The 18,242-nt window shown below is 54.9% G+C and overlaps 1 protein-coding gene across 3 annotated transcripts in view; it reads left to right on the forward strand.

Annotated features, from left to right (window-relative positions):
* Positions 1 to 1,271: 1,271 nt before the first annotated feature.
* Positions 1,272 to 18,242, forward strand: part of NOS1AP (nitric oxide synthase 1 adaptor protein) — a 37,694-nt gene continuing 20,723 nt past the window's right edge. For all 3 annotated transcript variants that reach the window (XM_066324866.1, XM_066324867.1, XM_066324868.1), the window contains exons 1-2: positions 1,272 to 1,436; positions 10,970 to 11,041. In XM_066324866.1, coding sequence (XP_066180963.1) covers positions 1,332 to 1,436; positions 10,970 to 11,041 — 177 coding nt within the window. In that variant the 5' untranslated portion in view covers positions 1,272 to 1,331. The remainder of the gene's footprint in view (positions 1,437 to 10,969; positions 11,042 to 18,242) is intronic.

An 18,242-nucleotide genomic window follows, 5' to 3' on the forward strand; every position in this document is an offset into this window, starting at 1 on the left:
AGCTCTGTGAAATCCCACCCTGGGTCTGGCACGGGGAAACTTGCAGCACAACAGCTGTTCACACACACCTCTCATGGCATGATGGAGCACAGGGATTTCTCAGCTTGTCATGTAATTGTCTGTACCCAGACCGTCAGCTGAGCCTCTGGGGGTGGTGGGAAGCCCACTTCGTTTTGAGTGGAACAATGCATTTTTCAGATGTGGCTGAAGTGCTGTGGCTGGCACTGAACCGTCTTAGAAACTCAAATGAAGTTTCACCACATCGATTCAGGCTGAAAAATCAATGGCCCTGGATCTGTTCTGCCCGGGGAATGGTCAGCAACCAGTGCTGCTCTTTGCACTGCAGTAATTCGGAACCCTGAGGGAAGTGGCTCGGCTGTAGGAGCATGCAAGCATGGCAAGGCAAGGGCTTTGGGAGTTGTGGTTCTCCTGTGGAGAGGAGTGCCTCTGAGGCCAGTGTTGGCTCTTCAGGTGCACTGCGGAAAGAAGAGCCCTGCAGCATCCGTGGATATCCAAACACAGAAGCTTGGAGCCCTATCTGAGAGTGCACTGTGCATGTTGGGGTAAGGGATGCAACAGCCCAGACTTGGGGCCAAATTTATGTGAGTGGCTCCCTGAACAGCTGGAAAGCAGCTCTGGGCTGCTCTCAGCGGGTAGGAAGCGTATTCATAGCTTTGAGGACTTTGGTAAGGGAAGTCCCAGTAGGGCCGGGAGTCTGGTCTCAAGACTTGATCATTCTTGAAGCATACGATGGAGATTTTCCACTTCAGCTTGCTTGGTTCCCACCGTGCCCGGCGTTGAGACAAAGATTAGCCAGCGGAGCTCCTCGGCGCGGCTCCCCAGCCCGGAGGGACGCGGGTCTCACTCCCAGCACCGGCCTTGCCTTGCGCTGCCCGGGGGGCTGCCGGCGCCGCCCACCCTCCCCGGACCGCTCCCGAGACGTCGTTTCCCATTATCCCTTCTTTGCTTTTCCGCCTATTTGAAGTTTGGCGGCGGGGTGCAAGCCCGGCTCCGCGCACTAGGTCTCAGTGCCGCCCGCCCGCGGCGCTCCCGCTCCGGTTCTGCCCGGGGAGGGGCTCGGAGCTCCCGGATCCCCGGGGCCGGCTCTGCCCGAGGAGGGGCTCGGATCCCCGGGGCCGGCTCTGCCCGAGGAGGAACGCGGAGCCGCCGGGCCCGGCGCTGCCCGGGGAGGGGCGCGCAGCCCCCGCCGCCCGCCCCGCTCTCTCGGCTCGCTCCGCGCGGGCGCGTCCCCGCCCCGGGGCCGTCCGGGGCGGGCTCGGCGGCGGCGGCAGGGCCGAGTGGCTGCGGGGCTGCCCGGTCGCGGGGCCGCCATGCCCGCCAAGTCCAAGTACAACCTGGTGGACGACCGGCACGACCTCCGCATCCCCCTGCACAACGAGGACGCCTTCCAGCACGGCATCTGCTTCGAGGCCAAGGTGGGCGGCGGGCGCGGGGGTGCCGCGGGGGTCGCTGCTCGGCGCTGCGCCCCGACGCTCCGGGATGCCCGTTTTTCCAGCTCTCTCTTGGCATAGCTATGGGGGTTTTCTGCTTTCCCCCGAGCCCTTCACCTTGGCGTTGCCTGGTCTCCCTTAAACTCAGCTGCGGAGTTGGGCGAGGCTTCCAACCTGTCCGGTAGGGATGCCCAGACTGGTGGGATGGGTTAGGCTGGAGTGGGGTCACCCTTCTGCTTGACCCCAGCCTCCCTCTCTGGCTCTGCATCCCTCCAGGGCTCCCCGTGGTGTTGCTGGGGGACGCTGGCCCCAAAAGCGGGGTCCGTGTGCATCTTCCCAGGCAGGGAAGAGCAGAGGGCTCGGGCGGTGCTCTGCGGCTCCAGCGCTGTGGGCAGTGTCGGAGCGCCGCTGGGATGGGACACGGGTGGTTGGGGTCTGCAGGATGCCTTGGACCCTGGTGCTCCTGTGGTGTGAGCAGCCTCAGATGAACTGTGTGCCATTTGCGGTGCAGGCGGCCAGGGACACACACCCGAAATTAACGCTTGCTGTTTCTCTTTACGTATATAAACCATCCTGGCTAGTGGAGTGCTCTTTTCTTTTCATCTTTCCATTGGGACTTTTCATTCTCTCGCTCCACGTCGGCTGTGGCTTCCCGCAGGCTGGTAAAAGCCAAGGTACCGAGCAAGGCGTGCTGGCCAGCAGGAAATTGGGACGGAACTGGCCAGGAGATTTGGAAAGGGAAAACATAAAATCCTGCTCCGTTTGCTTCTCCCACGGGTCACGGTTATCATCCCGACGGAGATACACGAGTGTGGTTGACTTAGGAGAAAAGCCTGGGCTAAAACCGTTTTGAGCGGCAGGAAGACAGGCGTCTGTCACACATTGTTGTCTTTGGAGAACATGTGCTGTCAGGGGAAGGAAATTTGGCATCTAATTGTGTGCGATGCCCTCGGGGCAAGGGTGCGGCTCGTCGGAGGGTGTCGGAGTGTTATTTTCCGCCTTTTCTCCGGGCCAGGGTCAGGGGGTGTTCCTCTGCAGAGGCCATCACCTGCTCGATGGCAGGCACTATTCTGCAGAGAGCGAACCAGCTGAGGAATTGTTTATGGAGCAAACTTAAACCTGCTTTGCAACTGTTTCTGGGAAAGACGGTTCAAGCTCAACTTTGCAGCCTTTTGCTCCTGGGTGGTTGGAGCTGGTTGCTGGTTTACTGCCAGCACCTGCTCACCCTTCGCTTGCAGGGAGGCTGCAAAGCATCTCACCTTCTAAAATCCCATGTGCCTCTTCCGTGCCAGGTTCGGGTGACCCAGCCAGGGGCTGGGGAGTGGGACAGGGTATCAGCCGCCCCTGGGTCTGCTCATGGCTCATCTCTGCTCCACGCTGCTGGTCTGGCTGTGTTGATGCAGTGCTGCATGTTAGCCTTTGTTAGCTCCTCTTATTTGGTATCCGGTGGCATGTGCTAATGGCAAGCGCAATCGGTAAGAAACCCAGCTTCTGAATTCCTGCATTTCTTCAGAAGCCCTTGATGCCAGATGCAGAATGCAGATAGCTGAGGCAATTACTCTATCCTTTTATTAGATTGCTGGAGATTAATTAAATGCTTACACTCCTTTACTTGCTTTTATCCCCAAGAATCCCAAGCACTTACACCCGCACAGCTCTCGTTGCAGCCAGGCACTCGGAGTGAGTCGCAGAAATGTGGAACTTTGATTTAGAGCAGAACTTTGGGGGAAGATTAAACCAGAAAAATGTTCATCTGGGGTGTCGGGACTCAAGTGGCTGTCTCCTCAAATCCTGCTGGGATAGTGATAGTGCAGGCAGCAGGGATCCTGGTGTTACACCTCAGCAGCTGGACCCGTGCTATTTGCTCCAGCAGCCTGAGATTCCTGACGAGCTTGCTTGGGGCTCCCTGTAGGGGGGGAGTGTGGACCTGAGTCAGTATGTGCTGATGTATTGCTTTAATTTTTAATTGTATTTTTACACTCAGACCTGCTGCTGTCTTTTAGTTGCATGTGTGGTGGATGTAGTGCATGTTTTGGTCCAGCAGCAGCAGCTGGCATCCATGGTGTGTCCCCCTTGTCTCTGTCCTGAGGGAGCCTTGGCGTCCCAGGGGTGACTGGGTGGCCACAGGCAGTCAGAATTGGAATTTCTGTCAAGTAGAGGATGATGGATTTGATGTGAGGTGAGCGGTGCTGTCGCTTGAGCTGTGCTGCCTTCGGGAGGCTTGTGCCTCTTGTCCCCACTGGAGCCACCTGCAGCTGTATGTGCTGGCACAGGGTCACCGAGCCAGAGCAAAGCGTTCCCTAAGGATTATGTTAATCCATTTTCTGGAGATAAATCCAAGAGATGGAAAATCCCACTCCATCTTCTTAAGAACAGAAATACATTTCGCACATTTGGATCTGTTTTCATTGGGCACTTCTCTTGGCACCAAACCCTGCAGTATCCCAGAGATGCCTTGGTCAGGCTGCAGGGAATCAGAGAGCTGGCTCCGAGGGGAGGCAGGACATTTGTTTTCTTCTGTGTCTTGCAGTCTGAATTGTTGATTAAAATCAAAAGCCTGGCTTCTTGGGTTAGCTGAAACATTTGGATGAAAAAACTGGGAGCTGCAGCATAGTGCAGGGGAATGGACAGAAATTCCCACTTGTGCAGTGGTTTTCTGGTCAAGTAAATGGGGTTGTAGAGAGGAAAGACACCTCCTCTTCTCTTCCACCTCCATGAGAAGGATGGGGGTGTGAGCTTACTCCTTATCTTCCCAAAGCCCTGGTCCTGCAGGACAAAACCCAAGGGCCACCTTGTGCAACAGCAGCAATTTTGTGCATTCAGAAATTATGACTCAGGCTACCCCAGTGCCTCCAGAGAGAGCAGCAGGCAGAGGGAATGAAGTGGTGGAGCCTGACACTGGACTGCCAGACCCTCGTCTGTTGGAGTGCTGGCTGCTGCTGGGTTTGCTCGGGGAAGTTGTTACTATCCCTGTCCTGGGAGCTGGGCTGTGCCCTCCTGCTCCAGAGCAAGGTCCCACCTACCAAATGCCCATTATTTGGAAGCAGCTGTTATTCATTCAGTCCCATTAATCCCTTCTCAGTGCCTTGATGCACCTGGTTTCCAAAGAAGGGGCAGATGGGTGTGGGGACCCTCTCTGCTGCTGCCCCGTGTGCAGGCCGGGAGAGAGGTGGCTGCCCAGACACATCTCAGTCCTGGGTGGGCCCAGTGCCTGTGGTCTGGGACAGCGTTGGGCCTGGGCATCCCGTGTGCTGACACCTGCTGTTCCTGACACCAGACCTGCTTGCAGGTCAATGTGGAACTGGAGGTTTGGGAGGGTTGCTGTTCTTCTGTGCAGCAGGTGGGGGGGTTTGTGTTTGGCTGGTGGGGTGGTTTTTCTTCCCTTAAGTGGTCTTGGCAACCAGGCACTTTCTGTCATTTTTGTCAGTGCTTTTCTCTGCTTCTGTGCGTGGGAAACCGAAGTTGAACTGAGCATCTGCTGCTGTCTATGTTTGGAGATGGGACATGGAGGAGACTTAAGCCTGATCCACTATGTCCCTTCCTCTGAACCTCTCCAGCCCACCTGCCTGCCACCTTCCAGGGTCTGTGAGCACCGGCAGGTGCTGCCAGTTGCTCCAAAGAGAAATCCTTTATCAGGAAAACGATTAGAGCCTCAGGTGAGCACCAAGCAGGGAGTACATGTGTGCTTCCACTTGTGTGTATATTTTTATGGACATAGGGGCTGCAAATAACACTGTTGGAAGTGAACTGAATTGCAGGCAGCCCTGATGGAAGCTTCAGTTCCCTTCCACTGCTTCAGGCTCCCTTCCCAGCAAGGGTCCCTTTCCTGGAGGGCTGGGAAGCAGGAGACAGGTTGTGTGCTGCTCTGCACCAGTTTGGCTGGCTGGGAGAGAGTTGGCAGCTCTCTTTGGGGGCTGTTTTTACTGGCAGCTCTGGTGTGCTCTGTCAGGGCTGCTCAGCCCAGAGCAAAGCTGCAGCGTGCCTGAGCCCGGGATTGCTCGCTCCAGGCTATAAATAACCTTCCCAAGTCTACAAAGGTTCTTGTCTGAAACAGTGGCATATTTCTGCCATACTTGTTAAGTCAGTTCATAGGCTGCTTAGTGGAGCTCTCAGCAAAGAAAACTCCGTGTGACTTTGGCACAGCCGTGTGTGCCCAGGCTGTGGGTCCCAGGCAGGCAGCGCGTGGGCTCTGCAGACGCCAGGAGGTCCTGTGGGAGCAGCAATGGGGGTGGGATGCTCCCAGCCCTGCTTTCTGCAGTGCTCTGGGCTTGCCCAGCCCTGTTGGAGCTGGGCAGAGGTGCAGGAAGCTCAGGCCCAGTGTGAGGACAGCTATGGGTGGGTGGGGATGGAAACACGGCGAGTGGAGGGTCCTGCTTCACTGGCATGGAAAATTATCATCCCTCCTTGGCACCTGCTGGGTCTGTGCCCTGCTGGCCCTGCTGCATGGTCACCTGCAGCAGAGGTGTCCCCTCTTCAGGTGAGGCCTCTTTTGGCTGGTGGGAGGGGAGGGTGGGTGTGCTGCTCGTGGCTCTGGTGAGTGGATCCCCCAGAGCTCTGTGCTTCTGGCCCTTGAGCTCCAGGGCAGCTCGTAAGCAGGGCAAGTGCTGCTGGGACCAGCAGCTACAGAGGCACTGGTGTCCTTAAGGGTTGTCCCTACCTGCTGTGAAGGTCCCTGGTGTGTCAATGCCCAGCTGCATGGCTCTGACACACTGCCTCAGACTACCTGAATGTGTTGTCCTCGGGGTGCAGAGCCCTGCTCAGGGAGGAACTGGGTGAGGATGAGGTGCCCAGCTCAGCGGAGCACCCATCTGCCGCACTCAGAATAGAGGCCATGGCCTTCTTCTGTTCAAGTCAGCTGGCATTGTGAATTTTCCATCCCTTTTGGCCTCTGAGCCTGCACCACCACAGTCTGAGTAAACTTCTCCCTTTCCACCCAGCAAGGCAGGGTGTTCCTGAGGTGCAGGGCAGAGCTGGGGCCATGGCAGCCTAGACCCTTGGCTCCCCGGGCTGAGGCCACGCGTGGGCAGCTGGAGAGCAGGGACAGCCAAAGCCCTGGGAATGGATTTCTCCCTGCTTTCACTGACAGCAGCAGCCTGGGGAGAAGCCCTTATCAGCCAGACTGCAGACTGGGTGTTCCCCAGGTGCTGAAGAAATAAAGAGGTTTCAGACTGGTGCTGGAGCACTTTGTCCCTCACTTTGTGGCACAGCCATGTGTGGCAGGGTCAATGTCCCAGCACGTGGGGCAGGCCTCACACTACCCTAGCCTCTGTAGAAGTTTGGGGACCCTTGTGTCCTGCATCTGGTGCCTCCCATCTGGCTGCTGGTGCCTCTGGTAACCGCTCCCTAACGTGGGCACAGGACCCCTTGCCCGGACGGGGCTCTCCTGGCCCTGAAGATGGCCTGGGGCTGGTGCCAGCATGTCCCCCACCCTACTGCCTGCCTGCAGCCCCCATAAAGAAGCAGTGGCTCCTCATCTGTGGCAGGGTCTCTGGCTCAGGGTGGCTCTGGAAGCAGCCAGTCAATGCAGCCAGTCAATCCCCTGTAAGCCGGGGATGATTCAGCCCTGACCTTTGCACGCAGTATTGGGCTGTTGGAGCAGCAGGAAGGCAGCATCTCCTCTCCAGGAAGACTTTGGCTACCCACCTTTGCCCACCACCAGTCTCATCAACACCCCTTCTGAGGTGTCCCCCGGCAGTGATGCGATTGGCCTTCAGTTTTCCGAAAATATCTGCCACCTGCTGTCACAGAAAAAGCAACTTCTCAAGAAAAGACGTTTCTGACAGAGTAGAAAACAAGCAGTACTCAACAGCCTCGAGGAAAAATGAGAAACTGAGTGACTTGTGCAAACAGTGCTTTGGCAAAGTGCTCCCCTTTGTTTTCTGTTTAAGAAACAAATTTATTTTTTTCCCTGGCATTTCCCAGAACTGGGCAGGTCTTTTGTAAGCCATGGGCAGAGCGTGCAGTGGTGTAGGCTGTGTGCAGGGGCCCCTGCCCGCTGAGCCTAGGACAGAGGGGAGAGCCTGTTTGCATGGGCAGGGGACAGCAAGCAGAGTCCCTTTGGCGGCTGAGCAGCCTGATGGGTGCTGCCACCTCCCACGGCAGGGGCAGGGATTGCCCCTTCTGGGGCCTTGGAAGGATGGGTGGGAGGCTGCATCCCCCGGGGATCAGGAGCAGCGGGGTATATGAAGGACCGAAGGCACCCAACAAAGGAGGTGCTTTGTGCTGGCATCACAGTGTGGAGCAGCCCTGGCTGTTGGCAGGGTGAGGGTTGCCTTTGTGGGGCTGCCAGGCTGCCTGCTGCTCAGGGACCCCCTCGGCTGCCCGTTCACCGGCGGGTGGCCTTTCTTCCCCTAATTGGGCTGGGGAGGAGGAGGCTGCCCAGGGCTGCCCGTGGGGGGTTTCTCATCCCCTGATCCCACTTGGCTCTCTTGGGTGTGGGGCTCCAGTTCTGTCCCCCCATCCCTTGGCAGGGTGGTGGGGCCGTGGATCTGGAGGTAATTATATGGAAAAGCCACATCCTGCTTACATACACATGTTCTCCCCCTTGGTTCATGGGGGCTTGGGGAGGGTGAGTTCTTTCATGGCTTTATGTTCTTTGTCAGCTCTTTTGCACGGCTTCATTTTCTTCCCTTTTGTCTCGGGCACCTTCCTTTCTCCTTCCTGCCTCCCTTTATGCTGGGGTCAGCTCTCTGGCATGGATGCTGGCCTGAGCCCTGGGAGCCAGGACAGTGGCCCCTGCGGGGACCAGGACCACCACCGTGTGCCTGGCACCTGGCTGGGGGCACATCTGTGTTAAAGGGAGGCAGGGAGCTGTGCCTGGGAGTTCCCGTGCTTGGGGGTCTGTGGGCTCCTGCCCTGGCAGAGAGGGAGCTCAGTCCCAGGGGTGGGGTGGGGTGAGTGGGAAGTATTGCACTGTGGAAGCTCTGGCTGCTTTGCTTATGTTCATCTTTGCCTCACCTGCTTGTTCCCACACCTATTCCCATAATTAAAATCGTGCTATGAGTAGGAGGGCTGGAGGAGAGTGGAGCAGGAGCAGCCCTCGATGTGTTCACTGCCTGCAGATCACTGCTGCGTATGGATGGTTTCTCAGACCATCCCCCCAGCTCGCCTGGGAAGTCGTTTAGCTGAAAGACCAACCTCCAAGTCCACATTTTGGGGACATATTCACCACACTGTGAAGGGTTACTCTTCTGCAGCACACTTGTCACATGTGATTTCTGCCCCGAAGGCAAAAATAATCTGGAGAGACTTTGTCCATCTGCTGAGTTGTGTGCAATGTGTGAAAAAATACCTGCCTCCAGAATGGAGGAAGAGGAGGGTGTTTTTGGGGCTGTGAGCACAGTCATTGTGGGCAGTGAGCCCACACTGGGGCTGGCTGTGCCATGGGCTCTGGTGGGAGCACCCACAAGCTGTGGAGTACAGCAGGATGCTCTGGAAACCAGGCTGGAGAGCAAAGGTGAACCCTGCACGGTTTGTGACCTGTATCCCTCTGTTGTCATGTGTGGACACCAGCTGGAGCACAAGTAGGGCAGCATCAAGACAGCCCTACTGCTGATGGTGTTTCCCAGGAGGCCAATCCAGAGAGGTGGTGCCTGGTTGTGTGTGCAGGGCATCCCAGCCCTGCTGGGCTCACACACACAGTTGTGGCCATGAGGTTTGGTGGGCAGCCAGGAGCTTGGCATGGCTGGAGTTCCTGTGGCCGTGGGAGCCAGGGTGGTGCAGATATGTCCTGCCCAGCTGGCACTGCCTGCCCTGTCCTTGGGCATGGCTGTGTTCTGCACCTGCCTGGGCAAGGAAAGCACAGGGGAAGGAAAGGGATTACGAGGCAGTGACCTCATGCAGCTGGGAATAGCTGGAAGGAGACAGGCTTCCTCTGCCTGCAAAATTCTGTCCTTCTCACATAGGATAAGAGCCCTGCTTCCCCAGGTGGTTCCTGGCAGAAAAGCGATGTGGGGAAGTACAACAGGGATGTTTGCCTGGCAGAGCAGGATGGGGAAAGGCTTCTTCCTTAGGTGCTGCATGGTGACTGCAGGTTTGGGGCTCCAGCTGCCTCTGCCCTCCTCCTCAGCTCCTGCTTTTTACTGATGGTTTCCAGACCTTACCTCAGAAAAGGTGCTGATGTCTGAGATGCCTCTCTCAGGTGACCTGCCCCTTTGAAGGGGTGGCAGGCTCTGTGTAGGGGATGTGACATGGAACTTGCCCAGAGCTGTGTGCCCTCAGCAGCGCAGCGAGGGCCCAGGCATCATGGGCTGTAATTCCCACTTACATAAGGCTGCCCTGCGCAGCCTGCATGGCACATAATGGACAGGCCAGCTGTTTGGGGCTTATTTTTATATCCTCTCTCTGCACATCTCCTCTCGGCACGGGCTGCCCTGTGCTGGTCACTGACACCTGCCTCTGTGTCCCCCCGGGCAGGAGCTGCGTGTCTGGCCTGGCCGTGGGGGGTTAGCACGGAGCTCTCTCAGAAACATGGGGCTCCCTGAGTTTCTGTCCCAGAGGGCTCTCTGGGGCAGCTCACACACAAAGCCCAGGTGTGGTCGTGCATCCCCTGCACCATGCCATCCCTCCTTAGAGGTGGCAATCCCAGTGCAGGGGAGCTGGAATCCCACAGCAATGCTGGGAGAGAAGTGAGCCCTCTCAGCAGCCCCCAGCTGAGCACATGTTCAGTCACTTAGGCACCCATCTCAGTGCCGCTGCTGGGAGCCAGCCACCTGGGTTTTCAGGGTGTCAGCAGAGGTTGTGGCCATGTTCCCAGGAACACGTAGCCCTGCTGGGTTTGGTGCCCACACTGTGCTGCCGAGGGTTACGTCAGTCCTTGTGTCGAGATGAAGCGTGGGAGCACAGAGGGCCAGTAAATAGGCTCAAAACGCTTTTCTTCTAACTACACGTTTTTAGTGCTCAGCATTGACTCTTCACGGCTTGTCTGTTTTCTGATCCTTCTTCAGAATCTGCCCTCTTCCATTTTATTTTTAAAAAGGTTTTGTTCCGCGTCTCTCCGTGCTGGGTCGCAGTGGCGCTGCCTTTGGTCCCCTTTGAATAGCAGAGTGGCTCCTTTATTCTGGAGGCTTGGCCTGGAGGCTCAGCATTCCTGCAAAAACAGCCATGGGTTTGGCAGGGCTGCAATTAAATAATGGAGGGCCTGTCACAGGACAGGTTGGTCTGGCTATTTTAGGGCTGTTCCAATATCCAGGTCTGTAATAGATGACTCACCACCACCGAGGGGATATTTGCTTATCCCTCTGTGCTTTGATCATGGCCTAGATGAGTGAGTCCTGCTGGCCTGATGGCTGAAGTTATTTCATTGCTAGAAAAAGGGGTTTTGACTACTCGCACTGTTGTGGTGAGGGAACGGCTTCATGGCTGGAGGCATTGCAAGGATTCAGGTGCGGCAGGCAAAATGCTGCTCGATCCCCAGAAGTGACCCTGGCTTCCCTCTGTGGATACCAGTGACGCCATGGTGGGACTGTGGGGCTCGCAGTGCCGTAGGAGCCCGACTAATCTCCTTTCTTTCCTTGCAGTACATCGGCAGCCTGGATGTGCCACGGCCAAACAGCCGTGTGGAGATCGTCACGGCCATGCGGCGCATCAGGGTGAGTGTAAAAAATCATCAGAAGGCTAAAGAATCAGGGCAACAGATATAGCACACCCTTGCTGTATAATGCTGGGCCAATAGCAAGAGAGGAGCTTTTCTTCTGCTCCCCGGCCTCTGGCCAGCAAATCTGCAAGGTGTTCAGAGGGGGCTGGGAGGGGAGTAAATCATGCACCCATAACTTGCTGCCCCCCAGGCTGAGAAAAGCAGGAGCTTGGCTGTTCTTCAGCATGGGGCAGTCCTCTGTACCTCTTCAGCATGGGCCTTGGTGTGGAATCTGTGGCTGCAGGCACAGGTGATTTGGTCTGTCCTTGGGCCACAGTAAGGAGTGCGCCCTGTCCTCCAGGGATAGCTCTCTCCTGGGAATAACACCCTGAACCGGAAGGGCTGAAGGCACTTACAAGGACGTTGGGTAAGGGATGAGCTGTCTTTCTGCTGGTCTCATGGGATCCCATAGTCACTGAGCAGCTGCTTCAGAGCTCTGCTCCTCTCAGCCCTTCATGTAGACCCTTGCTATAATCTCATTTTGTCTTTCACCAGAGGAGTATCGTATCCCAAGGTAAGGAGTGCCACAGTCAAAGGACAGAGATTTCAAGGCTCTTCTGTTTCAAACTTTCAGGGTATAAATAGTTTGTGGGTTTCCCCAACAGCTTTCCTACCTACTGTCCTATCCTCCCCATGGAGGTTATTGTGGTGACTGGGGCATGGGCTGGGAAGGCCTTTATGGCTTTAGGTTTGCTCACCTTGTGTCCAGACAAAGTTTGGGACAGAGCAACTGTTATGTCATCAAAAGCATAAACAGCATTTTCCTTCGTTGCCTTTCAAGATAAGACTTTTGAACAAATGCACCTCCAGCCCCAAAATCAGAGAACTCCATCTCAGTGTGGAAGGGCTGGCGCAATTTTGAGGGCTTAAGTAAACCCTGGGGGAAAAATAAGAACACCAGAACATACTTGTTGACCAGTATAACTAAACTCAAGCACAGTCTAGAACATTCACAGCTACAGCTCTGAGTGGCAGTGAAAGGACACAGAATAGAGTAAAATAATGGTTTCTCATGGTGAATGATGTGTTTGAAGCATGTGCTCAGGCATTCTTCACCTAGTGTAAGACAGGAGAGATGCAAGTCATTGAAAGGCCATGACTTAGCAGATCAGATCTGCCAGAGAGGCTTTGAATGTCTGTTTGTTTGTTGGAGAGGGGATGCCGTTTGTGAGGGGGATGCCAGGATGGTTGGTTTGATGCCTGTTTACATGCAAAGCCCTCCGCTGGTGTGCTGTGCTTTGCCCTGGCTGGTGCCTGGCAGCAGGAGGGACCACAGACCTGCAGAGGACATTTCTGGTGGGCTGTGTGCCGGGGGCTGCTTTCAGTTTGGCTGGAGCTGAGGAAATGCGTAAAATAATCCCATAATACTGGCATGCGGAAACCAGAGGGGGAAAAATTATTTAGGCAGAGAAAGCAAGCAGTTGGGAGATGGTCAAGTGTGAGCAGCAGCAGTTTTGTGTGTAGAGTGTGAAGCAGCTGCTGACCCTGAAATGTTTGTGGTTTTTAAAGCAGTCCCTGGTTTAGGGGGAAGGTGCTCTGTCTCAGTTTGTTCCAAGTTAGTCACTGCTGATGAAGGGACCCTCACCATCCCCTCTGCTGCCTCAACTCCCATTTCTCAGTGCTGCCTTCACCATAGCTGCTCCTTAGGCTTTGCCTCTGTTTACTAAGTGATTTAAAAAATGGTCCTGCAAAGAAGTGAGGATGCTGTCTGCCCGAGAGTGGGGATCCCAGTGGGGAGAATTCCCTGGAAGCCCCTCATGACTGCCTGAGCTGGGCTGGGAACAGGGAGGGACTGGGACAGCAGCAGCAGCACCTCCTGTAGCACTGCCTCCCTTCTACTCCCCCACACTCAGGGCCTGGCTTCCTGTTTAGATAGAGACGTGACCCTTTGAGGGCACAGAGTGCATAGCTGACATTGCTGGGATGCTCTCCCCAGGCAGCCCACCCTGCAGAGCAGAGCCACGGGTGGGCAGGACAGCTCCACCTGAGCAAAAGGGGTCGGTGAAGCCCAAAGCTGGTCTCTTTTGTGCGCCAGGGCTGAGAGGAACTTTAAACAGGTGGTTGGTGTTGTTGGCAATGGATGCCATCCCTGTCTCCCCACTGCTGAAGGGCTGGTGATGCCATGGCCACCCTCATGGTCCTGGCCAGAGGGAGTTTCTGTCCAGAAGCAGGAGAATGTGGAGAGTTCCTGGGCTTTTTACAGCTCAGCTTGGGATGAGGAGGGAATGGGAGGTGCTCAGGTGACTGTCTGCTTTTCCTTCCTGCATGGGCTGGTCTTGTGGGAAGACAGCCCTCTCTGCACTGCACCTTGGTGTAAATCCCTGGCCCTGATATGACTGGGTGGAATGCGACATTAGCCATGCTAGAGATGTGCTTGGAGAGCAATTTTGTGAGCATTTGCTGCAGCTTTCCTCCAAACGCTACATGTCTCCTGCAGATCACTGATGGCCACATAGGTAATAAATACAGTAGACCAGGGCTGGTTTCCTGGGCAAGCAGTGGGGCTTCTGTTAGTACAGCTGGCTCCTGCCTCCTCCTCATCCCAAACAGGCTGACCCAGTCCATGTTGCTTCATGCCCTGAACTGCTGGAGTAGGTTGGCTTTCCAAATGCTCCTTAGCTCCTCTGGATGCAAGATACAAGGAGCTAATCTGCGAGCCCACAAAATCACCTGAACATCCAAAAGCCCCAAACTAGGAGTGATGTATCTTCCAAACCCTAAGGATTATGAGCTGTTGCAGATTTTAGTTGAGAGTGCCTGAGCAAGTGGCAAAATACCTTTTTCCTTCCCCTCCCTTCCCAGTGAGCTCATGGGCCCTAAATGACAATGACAACTGTATATTTCTTACATTGTCATGATGTAAATTCATGCAAATACTTTTCTCTCCATGCCCCTGGCACGTCTCCACGGCAGCCAGTGCTGCCTGGCTGGGGCTTGGTGCCGTGGTTCTAGAGAATTTGGAATCAGCCCTTTTGGATTGCTGAGTGCAACTTTGATCCAGGTTTTCTTTGGAGCCAAAAAGGATGAAATCGTATATAGGCAATTCTTGAAAGCTGCCTGTGTGGAAGTCTTCTGCAAGGCTGTTTCTGGGAAGTGTCCAGCTGAGTTTTGCAGGCTCAAAACAGGGAGGCATTCCAAGCACTTGAAAATCTTGCTCCTCTACACCTCCTACTCTGTCAGGTACATCTGATTTTGTGGGACTTCTGCTGCTTTGCATAGCTGAGCTCAATTTTAGCAAATTGGCAAAATTGCTGAATTTCTACAAGCCTTGTGTAAAGCAAGATTTCACATCTTCTGCGGGCCACAGGTGCAGTTGGACTGGTGTGAAAATTGGTGTCTGTGGCCAGTTATTGGTGTAGAGCTCCTGGTGTAACTCTGAGCTCATTTAATCAGAATTTCTCGTCTATCCCTGCTTTTGCCCTGGTGAGTTTTTAAAAGCATGAGGCCATTTACAGTGATGCCTTCCTTTTTCTTCTTATTTTCTCTCCCTGAGCACGGACGTCTCTTCTGTAAAACAGAGTAGGGTTAGGGAGCAAGTAGCCCTGTGTGCCTGGGGCAGCCCACCCCTGTCTGTCTGTGGGGACCAGCACAGTGGGAAGTGGGCTGGCCAGGAGATGCTCAGGCTCTGGCCACCTGAAGAGCACAGCCTGCTTTGTGCCAAGTCGTGGCACTCGGTGCAAGGTGAATTATTGACAAACTAATGACTCGATGTGGTTATCCAAGATGAACGAGATTATGTTGTATTAGATCTGGGAGGAACTGAAAGGATATCTGTAATAATTTCAGTTGCTCTTTCGGTGTTCTGACAGGTACAATAAAGGAGTGAGGACTTCTGGGCATGCTTGTATTTCTCCTGGCAACACCAGTGCCACTTAATAAAATAAATATTAAATTTAATAATAAAATAATGAGTAGTCTGGTATTGCTGCCACCGTGGCATGAGATAGGCCAGGATCTCATCCTGTGGTTAGTATTTAATCAATGAACTGGTTAAATTAGTACCCAGATTGATTAGAGCAGCCTTTTGTCCAAGAGTGCCCACGTTTCCAGGAGAGCTGGCCGAAGCCTGGTGACCCTGGCTTTACTGCCTGCCTTATGGTCATGGCAGGATGGGATGAGCGTGCTCCAGTGGAGCTGCGAGTAGGGTGAGTTAGAGTGCACACAGAGTAAAGCCAGTTCAGGGAGGTAGAGGGCTCTATGTGGTAGAAGACTGGCATCTGGGCTGTTGAAGAGGTGTGAAGTGTGAGCCATTAATGCTGGAAAGCAAGGGCTGAGCCCTGGGGGAAGGCACTGAGGCACTGCTTTGCCAGAGAGGCTTCGGGAGGGCACTGAGAGCACCGAGACGGGAGGAGGAGGAGTGCCTCTGTGTGTGTGTGTGTGTGTGTCCTGGGCGTGCTGGGTGCTGAGCGGCAGGACTGAGTGTGACCCTCTGGGTGATGCAGAGGCAGGACTGAGTGTGACCCTCTGGGTGATGCAGAGGCAGGACTGAGTGTGACCCTCTGGGTGATGCAGAGGCAGGACTGAGTGTGACCCTCTGGGTGATGCAGAGGCAGGACTGAGTGTGACCCTCTGGGTGATGCAAAGGCAGGACTGAGTGTGCCCGGGCAGACTGTGACCCTCTGGCTGCTGAGCGGGTGGGGAACAGGCACCCTCCCGGCCCCTGCTAGCTAGCTGCAGAAATAAAAAAGTCACGATAAGCTCATTGCCTTGCAGCTTCCAGCAATGCCCTGTCCGAGAGTTCTGTGCCAAACCTGCGGCAGCAGCGTGTCCCTCGTGGCCAGGCTCCAGAATAGGGTGGGGTGGCCGGCCTGGGGCAGGAAAGAGCAGGGGGCTCCTAACGGGCTGGACAGCTCAGTCGAGGAGCCATCGAGGATGAAGGAAACCATAACCAGGTGAGGGAGTGTGGTTTGGGAAAGCTCCTGAGCCAGGAGGTGCATGCCATGTGGTCTCCCCCGTAGCTCCTGTGTCCCCGAGGAGCTCAGCGCTTGTGCTCTGGGCGAGTGTCCCGGCGGCAGTCGGTGCCCGGGGCTCTGGCAGGGACACATGGGCTGGCGCTGGGTGTGCCAGCACAGGCAGCAGTGCTCCTGGGGGCTGATGCTGGCCTGGAGCCAGCCCAGTGCCTTTGGGAGGACTGGAAGCCAAGCAGGCACCAAGCCCAGGGCAGGACTAGAGCTGCCAGCAGAAAGCTGGGAGGCAGCAGTGCCTTGTGTCCTCCACACCCTGTCACACATCCTTGCCCTCCGTGTGCTTGGCCTGGACTTTCCTGGCCTGGACTCTGCTCCTTCTCTGGGAGCCTGCGGTGTCTCCCTGTGATTCATCTGCCTCCCTGCCTGGGGGCTTTCCTCACCATGCTCACACTGAATCACTTCACTGCCTCGCCATGCCCCTGTGTGAGCCAGCAGCAAATATCTGCAGGGCCCTCAGGGGAGAGGATGGGGAATAATGTCTGCCAGGCTCCCTGAACGTGGCGGGAGGGCACACCTTTGCTGTCACTCCTTCCCAGCCAGGGGATGCTCTGCTGGCTCCCACCCCTCTCTCAGCTGATGGCCAGCACGTAAAGCCATTTTACCAATGTCCATCCTCGTGTGTGCCCTTGTCCTTCCTCCTCTTCCTCCTGCTTCCCAGTCGTTTTTGCTCAGAAATGGTCCTTCAAGCACGTTTGAAGGCCTGCCCTGGTAACCCTTGCGTTCCCTGGCTCCCTCCTGTGAGACTCCTGTGTTGCATAAATGGTTCTGGCAGGGCAGCAGGCTGAGCCCAGGGCCAGGACTCAGCTGCACCAGAAGCAAGGGAATGTGGAGCTGCACACCCTGGAGCACATGTGGAGTCTGTGGGACTGCAGATGCCACAGGAGCTGCCGACAGGGCTCTCCTGCTCTGTCTTTTCCTCCTGCCTACAAAGGAAGGATTTGTTGCACGCTCTGCCCCCGGGCGTGAATGGATTCAGCCTGGCTGCCAAGGTGAGGAGGTCTGCAGCTTGTTCTGGGAGATTTGGGGTTGTGTTAGCACTGGTGATTGCTGTCGGTGAGTGTTTGAAGAGTTCCTACAGAAGCCATCATCCTTTGATAGCCTTCTGCAAAGTGATAGAGCTTCCTTTGATGGACTGAGCCTCAGGCTTGCATAAACCTCTGCTGAAGGTGTTACTGTGGGAAAGGGCTGTGTTCATTGTCACCAGCTGTCACACACATGGCTCAGTGCACAGTAGCCCCACCACTGTCACCAAGAGGGGACAGTCTCTTCTGCTGCTACAAAATTGCTGGTAAAGATGTCTATCTGCCCTTCTCTTTGTATTTTAGAGTAAATTTCTAACTGTGCCTAAGAATAAGCTCCTGGCTACTTGAGAGGTTGTTGATATGAAAAAATAGGTTTCAGAAGTGTGCTGAGGTTTGGCTGATTTCTGTGACTCATCCTAGCATCTCAGCAGTATCTGGGCAGTGCAGTGAAGAACTGGACCTTCTCCCTGAGTTTGTGTCTCCTCTCACCCTTGGCATTGCTTTTATTTGGAGGTTTCTTCCCTTCTTATTTACTACAACATGGAATTTTCATGTGTTTTTTAACAAATCAGTGCTTTCATCAATTTTCTGCCATCTTGGCAACATTTTACTCTTGGGATGCTGCATGGGCCTGAGCAGGAGAGATACAGGCAGCCTTATTCTGGGCAGCCACATCTTCCAGCCAGGCTTGAATGTGTCCAGAGACAATACCTCACTCTTGTTCCATGGTTAAAGGGAGAAATAACCTAGGAAAAAGAGACCAAAATGTTGCTAAAGCTCACAAGCAGGGGTCGAGCAATCTTTAGGATCCATTTTATGGGTGAGAAGACGCAGGAAGGCTGTGACTTGTCAGGCTCCTTCCAAGGGAGACATCCCTGTACAGGGAACTAGGCTGAATCAGACTCAAACCAAACTGAAGTCAGCCTTGAATGCTACTCTTGTGTATGATCCTTTCTGCTCTTGTGCTTCCCTGCTGGTCCTCAAAGGCTAAGGACCCTTTCATTTAACCTGTTGTGGTGTTCTCTGCTGCATCACCTCAGAAGACAGACAAAAGCCTGGGGCTGCAGCCTTCCTTAAAAAAAAAAAAACAAACAAAAAACCCCAAAAAACCAAAAACCAACCCCCCCAAACAAACAAACAAAAAAACCCAAACAAAAACCAACCAAAC

Source organism: Sylvia atricapilla, chromosome 9, assembly GCF_009819655.1.
Source record: "Sylvia atricapilla isolate bSylAtr1 chromosome 9, bSylAtr1.pri, whole genome shotgun sequence".
In the NCBI taxonomy this organism is placed as follows: domain Eukaryota; kingdom Metazoa; phylum Chordata; class Aves; order Passeriformes; family Sylviidae; genus Sylvia; species Sylvia atricapilla.